This window comes from Rhipicephalus sanguineus, chromosome 2 (assembly GCF_013339695.2).
Source record: "Rhipicephalus sanguineus isolate Rsan-2018 chromosome 2, BIME_Rsan_1.4, whole genome shotgun sequence".
Classification (NCBI taxonomy): Eukaryota; Metazoa; Arthropoda; class Arachnida; order Ixodida; family Ixodidae; genus Rhipicephalus; species Rhipicephalus sanguineus.
Window position 1 is genome coordinate 38580964 of NC_051177.1, and position 22240 is coordinate 38603203.

The following is a 22240-nucleotide window of genomic DNA, read 5'->3' on the forward strand; positions in this document are numbered from 1 at the left end:
TTACCGTCGTAGTTGTTAAACTACGCGGTCGGGGACTGACCGGCGGTCAGTCCCCGACCGCGCAGGTGGAATTCCTCAGTCAACACGTGTGGTCAACACGGAGAAGAGTAAAAAAAAAAAAATACTCAGGATACGATGAGCAAAAAACCGGCCGATGTTGGCCGGTCTTAGGTGCGGACCGGCGACCGGCCCCTTGTCTAAAAAACCGGCCCGGCCGGTCTAAAACCGGGCAGGTGGCCACCCTAAACACGACCAAGAACAGCAAGGTGCGCACGAACAGCTGTTTGCACAGTAACCGGAAGTCGTCGGTTGTCGTTCGGCCAATCGCAAGCATCGAAACTGATAACGTCATAGTTTCACTGGTGATGTCACACATGTCAGTGGCGGGAATGGCGGGGACCGGAAAGGAGAAGCTATTGTTTTTCGACATTGTGGCGCGCCCGCGACCTGTAGCGCTGCGGCGTGTGGCATCGTTGATCGCGACGGCATTCTGCAGGCGATGCGCTTGTTTACTTGAAATGTTTGGGAGAATGTCGGAGGGGGTTTAGGGGCCCTTTAAGAATAAATTCGGAGCTTCTGCTAAGCGTGGATAAGCTTTAGAACATTCTTAAAAAAGTAACAGTCAAGTGTTACAAGCTAGCTGCACTACGTTTAGTTACCAGCCACGATGGTCTAGCAGTTACGGTGCTCGACTGCTGACCCGAAGGTTGCGGGATTGAATCCCGGCCGCGGCGACCGCATTTCGATTGTGGTGAAATGCTAAAGAACTGTGTACTTAGATTCAGTGCACGTTAAAGCACACCACGAGGTAAAAATTTCCGGAGCCCTCCACAACGGCATCCCTCATAATTATACCGTGGTTTTGGAACGTTAAACCACAACAGTTATTATTACGTTCAGCAAACTCAGGCAAAAGAAAGGAAAAAAAAATACAGGCATACCTTGCATTAATGGTGGACCTCCCGAGAATGGTTAAAAAGAAGTTGTAAGGATTGTTATAAGTTTTTTCTAAAATTTGCAACTGGAACGATGAATGAAGAGCTCGATACAGGACAATATGACTGAAAGAAAAAAAATAAATACGCAACTAACTAGAAGAAGCTTTTTTTTTTATGCAGCGTCTGAAGACATAGCTCGGCTGTACGCAGTCCGGTTTTTTCTTTATGTTTCTTTGACGCCTGCAAGCTACCAGGCGTCATTTCTTGCACAGCGTGCTTCACATTTTTTTTTTTTTTTTTACCAGCATACTCCGTCCCATTCTCAGCGAACGGCATCAGCCTCCGGGCCACTCGCGCCATCCAACGGAGCCGCACCCGACTTTGAGTGGGTGTGCCATTCGCGCTCCTCGCTAGGAGGCGCAGTAGCTGCAGTGATTCTTGGGATTCAGGCAGATTTCTCAGTCCGCTTTCATTCTCTTTTTCTTTATCTCATGGTATTTTATCAGTACAGCACCGAACAAGTATATACTTGGAATACTTTATAAATTTGTTGGCTGAAAGCTCCCATTTTTGCTATATGCTAACTGCCACATTTCTTCCATCTGATTTTCTTCAACGAGCAGCTACTTGCTAACAAAACGTAGAACTAATTATGGCAGACTTGCAACCAATTTTTTGAACCGTGCTAATTTGGAATTCCTCAGTGCACATCTTGAAATGCTAGCTTACTTTTAATGTCTTACTTTTAAGTATTCAAATCAAGCAGACGAGAAATTTAGCATTTGGAGCAGTCGTTTCAGCGGTATGGTTTTAGTAATAGTTACTTTGTGTCATTTCAATATTCTTTTTTGTGATGATTGGGGACTCACACAATGCGGTGTCAGTTGTGTGTGCGTATAACTGCTCTATATTTAATACGCTACTCAACTCTTGCTTGAGGCCTCCTCTAATGCGAGAGGTCTTAGAGTGTTGACTATGGAAGCTTTTTCGGTATGTTTGTATAACCCTGAAATCTAACCTTATTATGCGCGATAAACTGAAATTGAACTGTAAATGAACCTACTATGGGTGCAATTCTAATAAGCTGTCTCGATGTCTCAGCGGTAAGAACCTTTTTGAATCCCGGAAATGTGGTCACGTGCTCCATTCCCTGCCAGTTCAGGTGCATTAAGGATGAGGTCCAAAAGTAATGACTCTCATGTCTCATTATTTCTCTCCACATTCCGCATTCTTAGATGGTAAAAACTATGCGGAGTTCGAGCATCATGACGTACAGTATTTCCCTGCATCGCTTTCGACGATAAAAACGAAAATATAGCAACTGCTCGATGATAACAATCGATAAGTGCACTATGGCACAGCGTGAAGCATAGCATAGCGATGTTTTTTCTTATCAATGTTCATGTGCCTGTGTTGTTACAGTTAGGGTCAATGGTTATTGTGGAGCCATTTGTGCTCAATCGTTTAGGGGGTTGGTGTAGGAATATTTTGTTATGAAATTCGAGGCTCTCGTTACTTGTTTATTGTAATTCCCGTGGCTCTAAAGCTCGACTTTTGAATATAACGCATTTCTGGTTGTCTCCATTCACGCCTGACGTTGGGTGCATTTAAGCAGTGCCAGATAGAGTACAATCATGATGCACCCGGAGGAAGCGCCGCCGACCCGCAGCCTGCCGTACGGTATGCGCCTTATCCTGATAACGAGTGCTATTGTCACAAAGCCATCTTTACGGGAAGTCGAAGCGAAAGCATTGCTAGAAAATTGCAAACGGCGCACGTCAAGTTTCCGACCAACTCAACTTTCGTGCACATTAACGAGAATTTCGTTTACAAGCATGGTTGCGCGTGAACAGATTTTGCCATATTCGTTTATTGAACGGGTTTTCTATATTTATTTTCTGGCATTTTCACTCTTTTTTTTAATTCTTTTAGTGGAGTGACCGGAATCGTGCTCGAAATTCTGAACTCGGACAGCGAACTTTAGGCTTATATGTTAAGACTACCGAACTACTTACGGTAACCTGTTCCTGATTTATTTTTCTATTGAAATTGCATTGTTCCCTTGAGGTCATTCCGGTTTTTTCGTTAGAGCAGAAAAATAGCCAGCACATTTTCGAGATTTCCCCATGTCCTGACATGCATGAATGAATAAGTACGTGAACCTGATTTAAAGTGCAAAGAGAACGCGTGATTATAATAGAGCTATATTAAGGCGTAACTTCATCGCCGCTTTTAACGGACCAGTGGTATTGGAAACATATTTTAAGCACGTAAAAATATACTCGAAGGCCCAGCGCCAACTTCCAGTGCTGTTTCCGTGATATTTTCGTAAACGAAGCCAAAATAAGAATAATAAATAAAGTTGTCCCAATCTCCCAAGTCGGCCAAAGCCAAAATAAGCGTCTCACTGATCGCTTATTGCCTGCCAGGTACACCCTACTCAGTGACTCATCAACAGGAAAACTGACGTCAACGCTCACGATCAAGTCGGCCGAAAGAAGAGACGGGGCTCTCTATACCTGCATTGTGAGGAACCCTTACGGATCGGACGAGACGAACGTGCAGCTTCTGGTGCAAGGTGCAGATCGCTTTGTTGTTGTTTTTTGTGCTTTTTTTCGTTTAGCCTTTTCTTGATGACACCAAATTTATTCGCTACAGCAGTATTGATATCTTTCTTTGTATATAGTTTCAAAACATGGGCTGCTGAGCTTCCTTGAACTCAGCATCCCAACGCCGTAGTCACTAAGCTGTTGTCGCCAGGGTAGCCCTGTCATTGTCTATGTGGCCCTGTCATACGTTAACCCCCATACATGAATTATTGTAATAGTGATGGCAAGTAATTTTAGAAAAAAAAAAGAAATGGTCAACCAGAAAGACATCAGGGGTTGCGTAAAATGCTGAGAAATCGGAAACATGTTTGCAGGTTTGTTTTATTTACTGCTCTATAAAATTTCTGAACAACCACATCATCCAGCATTACTTTGCATAGCCCAATTTGAAGCAGTTTGCATCAGGAGTGAATACCATGTGGCCCAGTTTGTTTTTGAAGCAGGCTCTTCATCTTGAACATCCTGAAACGTTGCGCAAAAAAAAGCGACACGACACAAAACCAAATCGGATGCACCACAGCGCTGACTCGCTAATTTTATTCAATGTACATGCGCAGTTACATACTGACAACCTATCGGCCATGGGACCACTCTTCACAAAAGACGACAAAAAAATTAAGCCGCTTCGCTCTAGCGGTGCCAAGCCTAAGGAATAGAGCAGCTGGGCGTACTTCCTTGTTTCTCTTTATTTATCTATTTATTCTTTTCTCTATTTCTTTGTCTTCTTTTCTATCTCTTTTTCTCTCTGTCGCTTTCTCTTTCTTTCTATCTCTCTGTATCTATTTTTTCTCACTCTTTTTTTAAGGCCCGTGTACTTAGATTTAGGTGCACGTTGAAGAACTCCAGGAGGTCAACATTTCCGGAGCCCTCCGCTACCGCGTCCCTCATAATCATATCGTGGTTTTGGGACGTTAAACCCCGACAATGATTATTTCTCGCTCTTTCGATCTTTTTGGGGATAGAACACGCGAGAGGAGCATGTGGGGAGCGAAGCAGAAGATGCAGGAGAGGACGAAGAGAGCGAACGCATTTCACAATGATGATAGTTTTCTGTGGGATCCACGCGGATAAACGAAAAGCTTGACGGCTCCGTTGTAAAAGCATACATCTTGGTTCCGAAAAGATTCGAATAAAATTCAATTGCGAGTCAGGGCTGTGATGTTTCCTGTTCTCTTGTCCGCGTTGTCGCGTGTGCGCGTTGTTTCAAGACGTTCAAGAACCATTACCGACTATAGTTCGCGTGTCAATTCACTCTACATTATATTTTATTTTTCACTGTGGTCATTGTTTTGTCAGAATTTCTGAACACTTAGGATGAATTTGTTTTCTGATAACGCGTTGGAGTTCTCTAAACGCCCCAAACATAAGCCTTTCGAAACATACTCTTTTTTCCCACGGTGAATCGTAAACTTGAACATCTATTATTGTGCAGAGCCCCCGTCATCTCCTGCGGATGTGCGCGCCATGAAGATATCGAGCCGGTCGATAGAGATATCTTGGTCTCCTTCGTACAATGGAAACAGCCCCATTCGGAAGTACCACGTACACTTTACAAACACGACAAGTAAGTTTGTTTGGCCATTTACTCCATTTAAAGGGACCAACAATCAATTTTCATGGTACCTGTTTTATTTAGAACAACGAAAACCTTACCAGTCAGAGTACCTAATCACGAAATAGTAACGCGGAAAACGCCGTGAAATATTTATAATCAAAGTTTTTTTCGATCTGCGGCGGCAATGAAGTCGTATACATACAACACATGCTGCATACAGTGGGATGTGAGCGCGACAGCAGTTAGTGCTTGTGGCGTGGTGGTTTTCCGCGCATTGCGCCGTGGCTCGACATGTTGCATTGGTTGCCGCGAAGGCAGCGCCGCTTCTCGGCGTACAAGTCCTTTTACCTCGTAAGCAGCAGAGAATAGGGCAGAGATGGATAAAAAAAACATGGTTGATCCCTCCGTCATAGGAATCCGAATAACACGAAAGCAAAGCGTGCCCTTAGAGAAGTAAATGAATGTTTTCTGTACATTGATATAGGAGAGTTTGCACAATCTATATTGATGTCTGGCAGCTAATGACACTGTTTAACGTGTATGCACCCACTTTGATGATTGGTGGTACATCTCCATCCCGACGACTGACGTCCATGTTAAATGATTTAACAAACCCTTGTGGTTAACTCTAGTAGTTAATAGTGAAAGCGTAATCAGAGAACGAGGTGTGATAGCCAGAAGAGCGTCGCATATTGGCATGTTAAACTGTGATTGAACACCACGGTCGGATTAGAGGGAAACGCAAAGCGCGTCGTGCCGCCCCGGTAGCCCGGCCGCGAGTTTTCTCGGGGCGAGCGCGTGAGCGGGGAACGCGGTGTTACAGCCAGGTGAGGCAGGCGCGCGTCGCAGAGCTATTTTAGGGGCGAAGCTCCTTAAGGCGGCACCCGCTCGTCTCTCGTAGTCGTAGTAGTGCGTAACCAGTCGTAACGCTAGTACCAGATCTTGACCTCCAAGGTGGTGCCGGTGGGAGATTTTTCCTGTGCGTTGTTGAACAATAAAAAATTCGCAGCGTGCGCGTTAACTAAAAGCCGAATTCTTCTGTCTCTCATTCCCCATTAGCAGCCATTGGCATGTTCCAGTAGGAAACGTTAGTAGGAGTAGAAGTGTAGGTGTTAGCTAAAAGCCGACTTCTTCTGTCTCTTATTCCCATTAGCAGCCATTGTTTACCTCCAAGGTAGTGCCTGGTGAGATTTCTCCTGTGCGTGATTAAACAATAAAAATTTTGTTCAAAACGCCGTTGATTGATGAAATAAACCAACGAAAGACGCCAGATGTTTTCTAAAAGCAAAACGAAAGAACGCCAGATGTTTCTAAAGCAACACGAAAAGACGCCAGCTGCTTAACGAAAGACGCCAGATGTTTTCTAAAGCAAAGGTTTTCTAAAAAAAATGAAAATTCACAGCGTACATGTAAAATTAAAGTGAGCTGCAAGTCGTCATAACTCATCGAACCTTTAGCATAAACGCGCCCGATCTCACGTCGGTGATGATGTACTGGGCAGAATTCACGGAAGATTCACGGTTTACCGATGAACCTCCGCAGCTTCGCCCACTCATCATCATTCACTCCGTGGATATGCTGTGATTTTTTGGTTTGGATTACCGTGATGCTATGAGCGAGGCCGACGCTTTTACGACGCTTTGGCTAATATCGCCACCTCGCAGTGTGTTAAGGCATTGACAAAAATGAAATTCTGTTCAAAACGCGCCGAAGGCGGAGGCCATAGTAATGACGAATTACTTTACCTTACCGCTCCCAGAGGGCAACACCACCACGCCGACCGAGAGAGTGGTAGATATAAAAGGCGCGTTTGTAACGCCTCTACAGTATGTGACCGTGGCGCAGTGGATAGCGTGCCCGGCATCTGTTGTTGCGGACCGAGCAGTCGTGGGTTCGATGCCCGTTGACGGAACCGTTTTTTGTTTGCCATCTGATCGTGTAAACTTTTTCGACGTCATTTCCGTGACGGAAATACGTGACTGAAGTCTTAGTGGACCCCGGCATAAAACACTTTCATGTTAATAATATGCATACTTTATTTTTTAACATTAATTATGCTGCGTATGAAAGCATGGGATTGCGTACAGCAAAGTGAACGACTCCAAAATTCAGCTTCAAGGCTCTTCCGCTAGGCTGCGCGATATACCGTTTTTCCTTTTTTTTTTGTGAATTTAAAATATAAATTTACTCATATCGCGAAAATGATGCTTGAATCTGTCACCATATTTCACTGTCCTCATTTCCACCAGGATCTAATCACATGTTCTGGCCAGCTGTTGGTCTCTCTAATGTTCTCCATGATACAGGAAATTTGTAGCTTTCATGTACGTCAATGGTGCTCTCCAGACTCAAAGTCAGTATCTGCGATTACACTTATAGAGTGCGTATTCTAAAACGGACGACGCACTCTCTCAATGAAATCTCATTAGCTGGAACACAAAGGGCCTCAGAGCGGAGTTCGCAAAATGTGATAACGCTTTTGTCTCTGCAGGCTGGGACATTCCAGGCGCGACCTCACACCTTTCGGTTCCCGGCACCGAAAACAGGGGCATTGTTTACAAGCTGCTGCCAATGACAACCTACAGGATAAAGGTGGTCGCGGAAAATGCTTTGGGGCACAGCGCGCCCAGTGATACGCTAGAAGTGACCACCAGTGAAGAGGGTATGGAATACTTCGTTTAGCATTTTACTTGCAGCGAAGCTTCATAAACTGCAGATTTGAAGCGCTTTCAGGATAAGGTATATAACCCGCTGCGTGCAAGACGACGGAAGCTTTATTAAGCTGAATGTACATAAGCTGTTGAATAGACAAATCTCATTGTCGTGGGAAAATCATTGTTAAGCGCTCTGCAATCAGTTTTATTACCATCACAACGACCAATAATGACCAAATATCTCATCTGAAACTTGTTGTTCCCGACTAATTTTTTATTGTGACATAGACTTGCCATTAAGGCATAGTAATTTTTGTGTGTATGTGTATTAGATGCATGCCGTAGGATCTGTGTTGTGCATGAAGTTAAAGGGACCGACAACCAATTTTCATGGTGCCTATTTTCTTCAGCGCAAGGGAAAGCTCACCAGTCAGAGTGTCTATTCACGGAATGGTCACGTGGAAAACGCCGCGAAACATTTGCAACCAGAAGTTTTCCATCTGCGGCGAATATGAAGTCATATACACACGAGACAATATATGTTCGAAACAGTGAGCGCAAGAGCTGTTCGTGTTCGAGCGCTGTGAGTTACTGCACATGCGTGCACTCTGCGCGCATGCGCCGCGGCTCGACATGATCCACTTGCGGCCGCGGAGGCAGCGCCGCTTCTCACCGTGCAGCTCTTTTTACCTCGTAAGCAGCACAGAATTGAGTGGGGCTGGATAATAATATACATACTCTAACTGTGATGACTAATTATGGCACGCATGACAGCATCAGACTACGTACAGCAAAGTGATCGACTTCATAATCCAGCTTCAAGGCTCTTCCGCTAGTCTGCGCGACATACCGGTTTTTGGTGCGCTTACACGCGATTTAAAAATGTAAATCTTACTCACAACGTGAAGAGGATGCTGGAATCTGTCGCTATATTTTACGGTCTTTTCATTTATACAAGGATATAATCCCACATTCTGGCCATTTGTCGGTCCCTTTAAGCAGAGTCCTGTGGAATGTGTTCTCATGTATCCAGCGGTCATAGCTGGTCGCGTCACTGTAGCGAAGGCTGGCTTGCAGAAGTTCTAAGCGATGTAACATGAGGAGATCATGAACCTGAAACAGGGGAGATGATGCTCGACGCGACATTTTTGAAGATTGTACGATGCTGCTGCATAAGCATGATGATAAAGCGAATGTGGTTGCCTATTTTTGCGCCACATTTTTTTCTAATTATTTGTACTTATATGTACAATTACTAATTTTTGTTCTGTTTTGCAGCCCCCGGTGGTCCACCACTGCACGTAAAAGTTGAAGCCACCGGTTCCCAATCATTGAAAGTGACGTGGGAGGTATGTTGACACAGGTCCTCCTAATATGCACTTCATTTTGTTGGCGGCTTTAATTCTTCTCGGTTAACTTTATTTGCAACCAACGCCACGATGGCCTTTCTGTAGCGTGCACTACAGAAAGTGTGCCGGCAGCAGATTAATGACAAAAATACCCCAAATTTGCATTGAAAACGCTGTTATCGGGTCATACATTAAATCAACTGCCTAAGTAATCCGCTAACAAGAGCGAAAAAGGTACGTTGTGAGCTTTTCGCACCCCATCATAATCGCGATGGCAAATATTCTAGCTAAAGCCAATCAAGCTCACGTAGAAATATTTTTAAAAATATATGTTATGACTTAGGGGTAAAAAGTGGATGTTCTGTATTCCTTTCCGTGGTAAATTATTCATACCTTATGGTGAACTGTTCACATCAACGCATCTTGTCCTCTTATTGAACCGGAATACATTAACCAATATCTGTTTCATTTCAATTCCCTGTCACACTTGGGAACATTTCTGCTCGACATTCTGATACAGTACTAAGCACTCTTATGATAACAGCGTTATACGTAGCCACCAGCGAATCAGCAGGCATTTTTTACAAATAATTGGTCACCTTCTCTATTAAAGTGTATTTTATCTTAGTGTAGTTATTTCTGCGGTGTCATTATCACTTACGCCGGTGTCACACGGTTCACCCGCGATTAAGCCCGATCATAATCAAACTGCTCAACACTGATTGACCCTCTTCTGCAGCTTGCGTAAAGGAATCAATCATGATCAAGAAATTCGATGCGGATGAGGCCCGAACGCGATCAAAAGTGACCCTTTGGCACCGGTGTTATACGTGTTCAAAGGTATTAGTTCTAACGAAAAACAATTCCGTATCGTTACTTTTATATGCGCTTCATTGCATGACAGAATCTTTTTTTTTTTTTGGGGGGGGGGGATACATCTCCAACTCGTCCGTTTCAATAGTATTACATTTTTTTTTCTTTTTTCACGCGCTTAGCCACCTCGCAAAGAGCTCCAGCACGGCAAAATACAAGGCTACTACATCGGCTACAAGGAGAAAGACCGTGACGACACCGAGTTCCAGTACAAAAATGTGGAAGCCCTAGAGACTGGCGGTTCGCGCCGTCACCACATGAGTCACCTGACGAACCTCAAGCGAAAGACCACCTACGTAGTCAAGGTACAGGCATACAACAGCGAAGGGGCGGGGCCTATGTCGGACGACGCGAGCGCCACCACGCTCGAAGCAGGTGAGGTGCAAAGTTTCCCCGTGCGTAATAAAAGCGAAGACGAAATGGATTAGTTGACACCATTCCCGATGTATCAGTTGTTAACGCAACACTAATCGTGATTTAACTTGGTCACATACTTGGAATGTTATAAATATCTTACAGGAAAATTGTTCTTCTTGAAACGGGAGAATGGTCCTAGTCGCGGATAATGTTCAATATATGGACTAGAGATGAAAGTTTACTCGAATGCGATCGACAGAAAAGGAGAACGGGTTCTAAAATTGTGTACGGATACACGAGGCAGCGTCCAGTCTGCCCAACGTAGAAGCGGCCGCAGCTCAGAGGGATGTTATAAACGACTCCCTTGACGCAAGTGGTAACGGTCGTCTGGTGTTTTTTCTCGCATGCTTTTTTCAAAGGTTCTTCCTGGTTGACCTTCCTGCATAAGGCGTTGAGCTTTCCCGGAGCCGAGAAGACAAGTGGAACTCCAGCCCTGCCTGCTGCCTTGTGGGATACTCTGCGGGATACTCCATGGATAATCTGTGGGATACTCCATGTACATATGGAATGACAGCCACCTTTGAGTTGTCGATCTCAGTGGTCTTGCCGGGTCTTTTCCTTCTTCTAATCTCCACTAGAATCTCCACACCACACACTCGTTACCACTTGCGTCAAGGGAGTCGTTTATAACATCCCTCCGAGCTGCGGCCGCTCCTACGTTGGGCAGACTGGATGCTGCCTTAATGATCGCCTCAGGGAGCACGCAAACAATGTCAAGCAAAGGCAAGGCAGCAACTTGGCGCTACATTGCAGACCATGTAATTGCATTCCAAATTTTCATCAAGCCACCGTCATCAGAAAGCGTCCCGACCAGCGCACGCGCGAGATTATTGAAGCATTCACCATTATCAAGGGGGGCCTTAGTTCACCGTTCATCCAGTTACGTGACGAGGAACTCTCATATCTGCAAGATTAACGCTTTAAAAATCCTGTAACCCCTAGTCATCATTTTATCATGTTTGTCAGGTTTTTTTGTATTTTTCTGCCTTTATATTTCACGTTCGCGCAATAAATCTTTGTTGGAAGTCAGCGCCTGTGTAGCGTGGTATCTTTCATGTCCCGTTTGTGCGCTGTTTTGGAACAACTATGTGTACGTACCGACAAGCCCGCTTAGCCCCCGTATTGAAGTTCCCTTGCTTCGTTCATTCATAGCGATGGTCTCGTTCAAAAAACTTGGTGCCTATATGACCTGCTATATGACGTCATCAGGCAAAAAAAGAGTTCCACACTCGCCGTAATGGCTACGAGCGGGGCTGTCTAACGCCCCCAGGTTTCATGCACATAAATACCCGATAATGTGGACGAGGGGACGACCGCTGCCGTAGCTTAATTTGCAAGTGCATCGTGCGCGTAATCCGAACGTTGCAGATTCGGTCCTTGCCGGCGGCAAGTTGTCCTTTGGTCCATTTTACTTTCATATCTGTATCACAATTATTACGCTACACTTAAAACAGTACACTTAAAGTCCCCTATACCTTCCTTGGCTTATTTTTTGCTGGTTTTCATTAAGTATGAGTCATACTTGCCGTGTCTTCGCTCTCCAATACGTCTTGTCAATTGTGACATTTACTATGCAGCTCATTTCACCTCAACCATCAATCAGTTTAAGCTCTCTCGAGAGCAGTGACGTCTCCCAAGTTCTGATCTTGAGATGACAGCGATATAGAAGCAACCTATTATCCCCTAAAACTACTTCTTCACATTTCGCTTTATTACAATGTGGGTACGATGATCGGGAACCAAAACCATTACCTCGCACTAAAGAACATGAGCTGATATTCGTCCCTTTCCCCTTGCCAAGTGCAGGGTAGCGAACCAGAGACTTCCTGTCGTTAACCTCTGTGTTTTTCCTTTCCCTGTCTCTCTCTGATAATCGCTGAAGCGTCATGGTGGATGTAAATTAAGTGCTACTTGTAAGGCCCTTCGTATATGTTATTACTGATGTGTTGTAAGCGTGACGTGCTTCCCTTCGTGTACATACAGGCAGTGCTTACCGTACATAGGCTTTTACTTTTATCTGCACTGAACACGGTTTTTCCTGAGAAGGCTAGTCAACGCTTATTGACAGGTATTATTGGCCTTCTTATAGTTTCTTTTTTTCTGTATACTTTCTCATTATGCCGTTGGGTGAGAAGTTAAGAAATATTTGACGTAGCTTCTTGTCCTTCTCTGCCAGTGCCACCGACATCGCCGGCGCTCATATTCAAGACCAGCACAACCAATTCGGTCACCGTTGAATGGGAACGTTATCAGGATGACATGACAGTAAGAGGTGAGCTATGAATATGTTACAAGCACAGAAAGGACATGAGAGTTTTACGTCCTTTCTCAAAACAATCTCAGCACAGTAAAAGAATAACGATGACATACTTCAAATTGTTTACTCGGTTAGAGATATTGAATACGCTAGGAGCGTGCCAGAGTATAACAGGTAGCAAGCTGTCGCAAATAATGCAAATTCTGGTTTTCGTAATAAGGGAGCAGTATTGAGCCATGAGCCGTGCTCTGGTGCCCGAGGCCACGCTCGAAAAAGATCAAAACTCAATACGCGATGTTGTTAAAAGGGCGCGCTGTCGGCGTAGGGACACGTGGGTTTGGTTCGCTCACACCAGCGTCAGTTCCTTGCTTCCATGTCGTAATTTTGCGTCTCATATTACCGCAATATTTGTCCGCATTTTCCACAGAAGTGGCAACATTAAAATGTAGCAACTGCTGCGCAATCAAAACGTGCAAGAGGCTGTGCTCACGAAGGGTCAGGTGCCGGTATGATTAACGAAATAACGTTGGCACACTTGCAAGCGACAGGTATAATTCACTTAGCCTGTTTCGAGTTTGTACTTTCGTACTTAGCGCGCACATGGGGGTTGTGCTCTTTTGTCCCACCATCGAAATAGATGTCGCTTTCCTCGCGCCGTTCGTCGATCGATTCACGGTGGAAGCTTTCACCCACGTCGTGTAGGTGGCGGCTCCAGTCTTTCTCGCCATCCACACTGGTAGTTTTTCGTATTTGTTCGCGTCGCTCTTACGAACTTAAACAAGCAACATTAGAAATTGTAGGTTTTCTAATATTTGCCTTATTTATAAAGCGCGCACACAAATTTCATATGGTAGCACATTTAATTTACTTCCTTTAGTAAATTCTGCATTCGCACTTAGCTCTCACGCTAGTGGTTTTTCGTCGAACTAGATGACGCTCTAGTCGCGATAATTATTGATTGGCTTACCATATGCCACTGTTAGTAGATGGCGCCTCCGGTCCTTTGCGGTGGCTCTCTGCGTTCGTACTAACATCCGGAGGAAACACACATTTTTGCGTAGATTACGTAGATTTAGTGGCCCGTTATACAACTATCGGCGCGTAACTGGCCATAAGAAAAGTTTTTCTAGACAATCGATTGTGTAACATCAGGAAGTTTAATTAGGAACGATCAGTACAGCGCTCATGCAAGAAAAACAAATTATTTACGCAAAGATTGCGTGCACGACGTAAATTTTAAGTAAAAACCATAAGAAACGTTCTATCGGTTCACTTTGTCATACCAGTGCTTCGTAAAAATATATTCCAAAGAAATATTTTTTTTAGTTTGTCTGGCTTGAAGATTTTGCTGTTTTGCTGGTACGAGAAAAGCTGGAGCTATACCATCGTAATACGAGACTAAGAGAAAATATCAACTGGCATTACACGAAGAACCCTGAACAGATAAAATATCTCCATCTTACGCTTGAACTACTATGTTTTATTTTGAGGTAATTTTTATTCGAACAAAAATAATTGTGTTGCGCAAAAGCGGACAGGACTTTATTAGGAACACTTTTATTATTAGGTGTTCATTCTTCTGCAAGTGCCGCTGTTTCATGTATGAGATAACAATGACGTAGAAAAAAACACGCGATGTCACATGTGTAAACGAGTTTGGAAGCACGTGGGCTTCGTCATGTGTAATGAAGTGTAAGGGATCTGTACTGTGGATTGTTAACGACCACGACACGCTTCCTTTAAACATTAGCGTTCCTGATGTATAAGAAAACTTCACGAAACGACTTCCGTTATTTTTGAAAATTCGTATCTGCGAATCAGATTTAGTATCTATGACATGCCACTAACCTTTATTTTGCAATAATTAGACACTTACATCGGGAGTATGCCCCTTCGGCAATACTTCTATTATTTAGGTTTCTTTAACGGCGAAATTTCGGCTTCTTTAACCGACGGATTGGTTTATTTATTGCAATATTCGCTTCAGTCCGGAACTACGGTAGGTTGGTAGTAAATAGGAGTGATACAAAACTCTTATACCGCGGTTATATTATTGAATTAAAGTCAAGGTACCAAGGCTCGTTTTTTCTGCGTGTCTAATCAGTCATACTAAGCATCGAACAGCTAAATGTAGTTTAGCGTACGGTCATTCATGTCGTGTTTCTTCAAGAAGAAGAATTGAAACTCATCAGGGTACATTCAATAGTTAATTGTTGGCAGTTGTATTGCGAAAAAGCCATAACCCATTACTTGAAAGAATGTATTATCGACAAAAACGCAGCTCTTGTGAATACCATTAAACACTGCTGTACATCCATACATTTATGAAAGGGACCGTTTGTAAAGGTCTACTCTGCACACTAAATGTGGAACAAAGCTATCGTGGACAATCGTAGAGGTTAAGTTTATCCGAGAAAAAGCTGTTCGTGCTTTTTCTTCTTCTTCTGGAAATTGTTTTCTAGAACAATGGTAGAAGCAAGTGACGTACATGTTCACTACGACTCGAGAGCTTATAGTGCCTTCAACTAAAATACTCTCTCTCTCTCTCGTTGTTTTCTCTCTTTTAATTGCTATTGCCATACAGATTACGTGCTCCACTACCAAGCCGAAGGTGGCGAATGGCAGCAAAAGGCCATCAGCACTAGCTCGAACAAGTTCACCCTGGAGGGACTCAAATGTGGTTCGCTCTACAGTTTCTACATGACCGCAACCAATAGCCTCGGCACTGCAGAACCACGTGACATCATTTACGGCAGAACCAGAGGCGCAGGTGGGTCATTCACTTGTCTACATACAGTGCCGCATCCGTGAATGTCGCATAATACTATTGCTAGGTAACCGTAAGGAAACTGCTCTGTTCATTGAGATGGTTTGTATAGTTCACGTAGTATGTTACGAAACAAAGCCCAGAAAAGCACAGTTAATTAGTCATTCATTATTGCCTTTTCTTTATTAAGGGAGATGAGGGTCTTGAAAAAAGCTTTTTTTATTTATTATCCTATCTTAATGAAAATTGGCATGCATGTGTATCACTGAATGGAGATTCCAAATCTGCAAACATATTTAAGATATTTCATTCAGAAAGGAAATTTCCACATTTTAATTAGGTAATTCCTTACGGGTCGTTATGGTAACTTAGAAAAGAAAAAGTTGCTTTTCAAGACTACGTGGTTCTTCTAAAAGGTCCACCTCACAGGCTAAAGCAAATTAGATGTGAAAACTGCTGTTTCTCTTATCAGAAATAATTTTCAAACTTTGAAGGTAACAGTTAGCTTCCAGTAATTATCTGGTACTTATCAAATAATTACAAGTGCGTCAATGTTCAGAAAAAAGCAAAACCTTTAGCCTGTACTTCAGGTGCTGCTGAAAAAAATGATACCAACTTTGTCTAAATATGTTCATACAAACCTCCTCAAAACTTCCGTAAGGTCGATTCACTTCACAAAAATAACAAAGCTGAGAAAATCGATTGTCAAGATTTAAAAACATTTTAAATTTGATCTATTGAGCATCTAAGAAAAAGAAAGGCCATTTTTCCATAACAAAGTATTTTTCCAGAGCATAATTTGGACTACCAATGGTTTGAAATAGTCATTTCCAGAATTTGACAATATTTACGATTTTTTGCTATTTTAAGACCCTCGTCCCCCCTTAAGACGTAATTATCTTCTCATTTTACACTACAAATCGACGCCAATATATTTTGTATCTATTTTTGCCGTGCTTGATGTCCGCTAACTTCAGAAGCGTTTTTATTGCCAATTAGAGTACTAGTAGTGTTTTCCGTAGTTTTCAAACCGCTGCGTAAGCGAATAGATTCATAAGCTGCAGTTTCATTGCTATATACTACCGTAAAATAACAGCGCAAAAGACGACGGACGAACACACAGAGACAAACGAGCGCTGACTCGGGAGACTTTTCTGTTTGACGTGGTACGATTGCATGCGAGAACGACACACAGCAACCGCAATGAGCGATACTGTTCGAGAAGGGTCAGAAGGAACATAGTTGCAAGAGCCCACAAACTAGAGATGAACTTCCCAATGGCAGTAAATCGGGCTATTTGGCTGCTCATGATCGTTTGCGTCTGTGTGTTCTTCCATCGTCTTTTGCGCTGTTATTTTACGATCATGAGCAACCTCAACCCTTACTGAATATCTCTGAATTTTTTTTAGGTTGTTGTTTTAGTTTTAGTAACCACCTAGCCCGATTTACCGCCATTGTGAACTTCATCTCTAGTTTTGCGGGCTCTTGCAACTATGTTCCATCTGACCCTTCTCGAACAGTATCGCTCATTGCGGTTGCTGTGTGTCGTTCTCGCATGCTCTCGTACCACGTCAAACAGAAAAGTCTCCCGAGTCAGCGCTCGTTTGTCTCTGTGTGTTCGTCCGTAGTCTTTTGCGCTGTTATTTTACGATCATGAGCAACCAACTAGCCCGAATTACCGCCATTGCGCTTTGTACTACCCTTCCTGAATATCTCTCATTTTTTTAGGTTTTTGTTTTAGTTTCTAGATTATCCAATAGGATTTCGCTTTGCGACTGATGACATAAAACGGAACAAAATATACCATAGGAAATGTGGTAATGTCACACATTGGCTTTCGCAGTTACTTCTCCAGAGCGGTGTCATCTACTATGTACTATGCGGGGATTGCGGGGCGACTAACCTCGGCGAAACGGGCAGGAAAAGTTCAACGAGTCTAAAAGAACACAAAGGGGATGTTGCTAAAGCCGCCCATTCAACGCGTTCTAAGACGGAGCTTGTAGAAAGCTGGAAAAGATAGGCGAGTTGGAATCGGTGCATAATTAAAAAAAACAACAGCGCGAGGACGACGGAGAAGGCACTGAAAAAGGAGGATACAGGACAAGCGCTGTCCTGTGTCACAGCGCTTGTCCTATGTCCTCCTTCTTCCGTGTGTTCTCCGTTGTCCTTGCGCTGGTTTTTTCATGTGAGGGTATTCTGAAACATTGCTGAACGACAAGGCATGCCTTCGACCTAATCAATGCGATGACTCTGGTTCGCGGACGAAGGTGAGGGGAAGAAAAAGCTCCTTAAATCGTGGTTCATTCACTGTGACGCATCTGCTTGCAACAAGAACCGCGGCCCCCTACCGGACGTTTACAAGGACGTACGTGGCTAGTGGACTGGTCGACATTTGCTCCTCAGTGCATACTGAGGACGCCTCCTGTACAGGGGGCGAAACGTCTGTCATTTTGTTAATGATTGTTGTGTTAAGTCGGAGTAAACCTTTTACAATCGCGTCTATAATGCAATAGGTAAAGGGTGGCTCTACTGACGATGCCTCTGTTCCACTTTTCAGCGCCGGTTTCTTCGAAACGAGAGAACTTCATTGAGGTGAACGCTACCTCGGCGACACTCAGGCTAGACATGTGGCAGTCTGGTGGCTGTCCGATTCTCCACTTCGCCGTGCAACTTAGGCCCATTGCCCCTGCCGGACAACCGCAGCAGCAGCAATCGTGGAAGCTTGTGTCTGACGTCATTCCCGGCCACCAGAGGCACTTCGAATTGCGCCACCTATCGCCCGGTAGGGAATACGAGGTCCGTGTCAGCGCTCACTCGGACGCCGGCACCACTGAGGCCGACTACTCCATAAGGACGCTCAACAGGTCGCACATGGGTCAGTGTCATCATCATCATCAGCATCATAATCACCATCATCATCATCGTAAATCTCAATTCAGTTAAGTTCAAGACTGTGGAACAGCGATATTCTCAACGAACTGCTCTGGGGGCGTTACCCTTGTTTGTTACGTAAAAGTGTGTAGTATCAAAGTATAAGTACTCAGTGAGCAAGTATTTCTGCCTGTTAGTGCTTCATTCGTGTCTGGATTATTGTGTACTGAAGTGTCTTTTTTCCGCGTCATTAAACGTGCGTCTTTCGTGCTGGTATTAGTTATTTTTTTAACAGTGTTTTATCTCTACATTGTTGCATCGGAAAACTCTGCTTGACCTCGTTGTCCCCCGCATCCTAATTTTCTCAAGAACACCAATAATGTTATCTAGGGCAGGCTTCAGTAATGCCGCAAAGTGGGAATATACCAATGCAGTCTTCCACAGCTCCCGGCATCAGCCACGTATTGCTTTCAAATTGGCTTTCGGAAAAGCGCGATAATCTATATTTTGGAAGCCATCCGCTCTCTTCATCGTTCTTCTTCTTCTTGCGCTGTTTGCTGTGCTACAACATTACACCAATAAACCCGGCTGACAGCCAATTTGCTGAACGATTTCACCCCGCACTTGTACCTAGCAGAAGTGGAAATGCGTAACTAAGAGATTACGTGTACTTCGCATGATAAGTTTGATCTTGTTTAATGCAGCCGGGGTCAGCTCTACCCATGGATCATCCGGGGTCCAGGCAGGAGATGGTAGCGACGTGCCACTGTACCGGAACCTGTCCATTCTACTTCCGGTCAGCGTATCTGTGCTCGTGCTCATCGTCGTCATCGCATTGGTCATGGTGTGCTTCCGGCGACAGAACGACGCCTACAGCGCCGCCAGTGCCGCCGACGAGAATCACATGGGTGAGCAGTCGTTGGTTTAAACATATTCAACGCCATTACGGCCTTACCGTTCATTAACAGCCATCCTAAACCAGTCTTACATTATCGCACCTAATAAATTAGACATGTTGAATCTATCACATTCAACACTTATGTAAGCTGGATAGTTCCTCTTGAAAGTGATCATTTTACCTAAGCGCGGTGATATCGCCGTGGTTGTCTTCGTCTTTTAATCTGCATGCGCAGCTATTCATTATTTTTAATGACGACGCTCTACTGCAGCGAAATGGGAACACAGTGCAAATATCTTAATCATTTCTTTAATCTTGCGTAGACGAACACCGAGTTTGATGAAAGAGCATTATCAAGCAGCAGTTGCGTTGCGCGCTGATTTTTCAAAAGCCTTGCATTGAATTCGAATGTAGTCGATGACGCTTATCACTAAGCCTTAAACATGATTTGTCAATATTTGTCCTTGGAGACTAGCAGGTGCGGCATTTTGGCGTTGTATTTTCAGAAAAACCTAACGTAACCTCCGTTCTGAATGTAAGGCATTGCCAAATTAACCGGTTAGGTTGCCACGACGTTCTTTCTGCGCAAGCATCGCCCTGACAGAACGCTGTCATGCGCTGGTTGCATCTGACTCTCGGTCGCCGTCTGACGTTGTTGCCGCGCCAAGCCGGGCTGCGCCTCTGGGAGTAGTTCGCGCATCAAATATTCACGGCACTTCGTTCGAATCGAGCAGCACGTTTCAAAATGGAACGACAATCTCAAGTAGCTCGGCGCGGTGGAAACGCGTCTCTCAAATATTTAGGGCTACACGCTTCTCCTACAAAACTATACGGCAGCAGGCACGAGGAGACAAAAAAAATCGATGCATTACGTATAGGATTGCTCATCACGCTTTTCTCTTCTGCCAAGCCTGGCGGCTGTGCGTCGTAGACTTTAACTCACGTTCGACGTTCGTTCAGTCACTTAAGCTGTTGCTGAGCATAGGAAACAAAAGTGTCACGCTTCCCTCGAAGCACTCGGCTCTCTGATTCAAGAAAGCGAATGCAAAGTGGCGATCATATACTCGAGCAAGAGCCCAGGTACGCGTATAGAAAGATTACGAGAAACATTTATAGGAGAGCGAAAAGCATTCGCCGACGCGGCTGGGCTTCTTTCTGGCGCTCGAAGCAAGCGACATCTTCGGCAATGTCGCATCCCCAAAAGCCAGTTACGTTCGTTGCAGGCGCGGCGCCGCGGGGCACGTCTCGTCTAGTTGACGTGCCCTGTATTCGCTTGGTGAGTCGAGCGCACGAAGCATTCGCGACGCCGTTGCGTAAACCGCCGCTGCGAGCCTAAATTTGATTCTGTGCTCGCACTCGCTGCAGACAAGAGGGCACTGCGCAATCGCTATATGAAAAGTTTCCAAGCTGAACGTCAGCTATAAGAATGCCTGCGACTCAAGCATCCCGACAGCTCTGCAGTGAGTGGATTTTTTTATTATTATTATTATTTATTTTCGCTTGAGAACAATGGCGGTGTGCGCGTCTGGGACAGGTACGAAACTGGTTTAGGCCCTTTCGCAGCTCTCTAACGGAGTTATTGGCGTCTCGAGTAACGTGCGAGGGTGCGGCGTACACGCAGATCGGTGTTGCTGAAACTTGGAAACTTCGTAATGCGGTTTTCGGAAGCCTTTGTCCATTATACAGCCTGATTTCATTTTCTCTCCGGATGCAGCGTAACGGTACTTCCACTAAAGCTACCCTTAATTGGCAAAACTCTCCGTGTTGGTAATCGTTCATTTTCTTTTCTTGTTTTAGAAAGAGAATGATTACGTTAAAGTAGTGGCCTTACACGGTAGCAAAGTTGATTTCACGCTCTCCATGCGGCGTCACAGTCCGGTACAACCGTATTAGGGCAGCCCTTAAAGGTCTCAACCTCTTTCTTCAATCATTTGATAAAACCCTGTATGAAAAATATGCGACCGTATAAGAATATTGGTTGAGAGTGGTGTTATCATACGGCTCACTTGACGCGGTACTCTCCAAAAATCCGCTTGCGAGCGTGCACGCCTACGTGCATACAGCTGTACGTATACAGTAATTCAACACACACGCAAAAAAAAAAAGTTACGTACACGTAGTTTGGCATAACAAAACATCCGTTAACACTGTTCCAAGGCAACAGGTTAACCCGTCCGATGTAGGTAGACGTACGTGAAATTGTGGTTTAACGTTTCGCACGGATCAACGTACTGTTCTATTTAATACATCTTGAAAAACTACACCACAGTCGCATTTGTGTTCCATTTTGGCAGACGAAGTATAATGTGAAAATAATAGCATAGCTTTCCCGCTTGTTTCAATTGTTCGATAAAAGGCAACAGCTTTTTAGCATTGAACGTAGAAGTGTAGGTCCGATCGCTTTTTCATGCTGGGCGACAACGACTATGCGGTTGTTTAGAAAGTAACGAAGCTCATTGTTTTTTTTAATTACATAAGGATTTAAATGTATACGAAAGAAGAAAAAACTGAATAATTTATTGGGAAAAAGGCTGGTCTTTACCCTTAAAAAGTCAGACCCAAGTCGTGGAAAAAGGATTCAAACAGCTGAGCACTCACTAAACTAGCAAAACTGTTTCACTTTGTAGCATCTCTGGCACATTGCTCCACTGCCACTAGATTGCCATCCTTGTGATGTTATTTGGAGGTGATAGCCGACGTTGAGGCAATTAGCGACCATTACTATTACAGGCGTGTAATTAGCTAAAGATATTGTTTTGTATATTAAGATCGTTATTATGAAGAGGGACATAACCAGTGGCCTGAGTTAACGTGAAAGAAAAACGGTTAGATCAGTGCACAATTATTGTCGCGGAAACACAGTAATAGAACGTCTTCGATGGTGAACTGTTTATTGATGCAAACAAGAACAAAAGAAAGGGGCGCTCTAAAACTGCTTCGGCGAGGAATACAAAGGGAGCTGGGTAGCGTTAAAGGAAAACCGAGCCGGTCGTTTTGAATCCTATGATCGCAACTGGCCCCAAACCAGGGTGCATATTCGCTCTGATGTGCG

At 44.2% G+C, this 22240-nt stretch overlaps 1 protein-coding gene across 1 annotated transcript in view; it reads left to right on the forward strand.

Moving 5' to 3' along the window:
• Window positions 1-22240, forward strand: part of LOC119382786 (Down syndrome cell adhesion molecule-like protein Dscam2) — a 291338-nt gene that overhangs the window by 250804 nt on the left and 18294 nt on the right. The window contains exons 15-23 of the mRNA XM_037650632.2: window positions 3368-3516; window positions 4980-5111; window positions 7594-7764; window positions 9035-9105; window positions 10101-10353; window positions 12572-12667; window positions 15237-15422; window positions 17977-18294; window positions 18995-19198. Of these exons, the coding sequence (XP_037506560.1) occupies window positions 3368-3516; window positions 4980-5111; window positions 7594-7764; window positions 9035-9105; window positions 10101-10353; window positions 12572-12667; window positions 15237-15422; window positions 17977-18294; window positions 18995-19198 (1580 nt within the window). The remainder of the gene's footprint in view (window positions 1-3367; window positions 3517-4979; window positions 5112-7593; window positions 7765-9034; window positions 9106-10100; window positions 10354-12571; window positions 12668-15236; window positions 15423-17976; window positions 18295-18994; window positions 19199-22240) is intronic.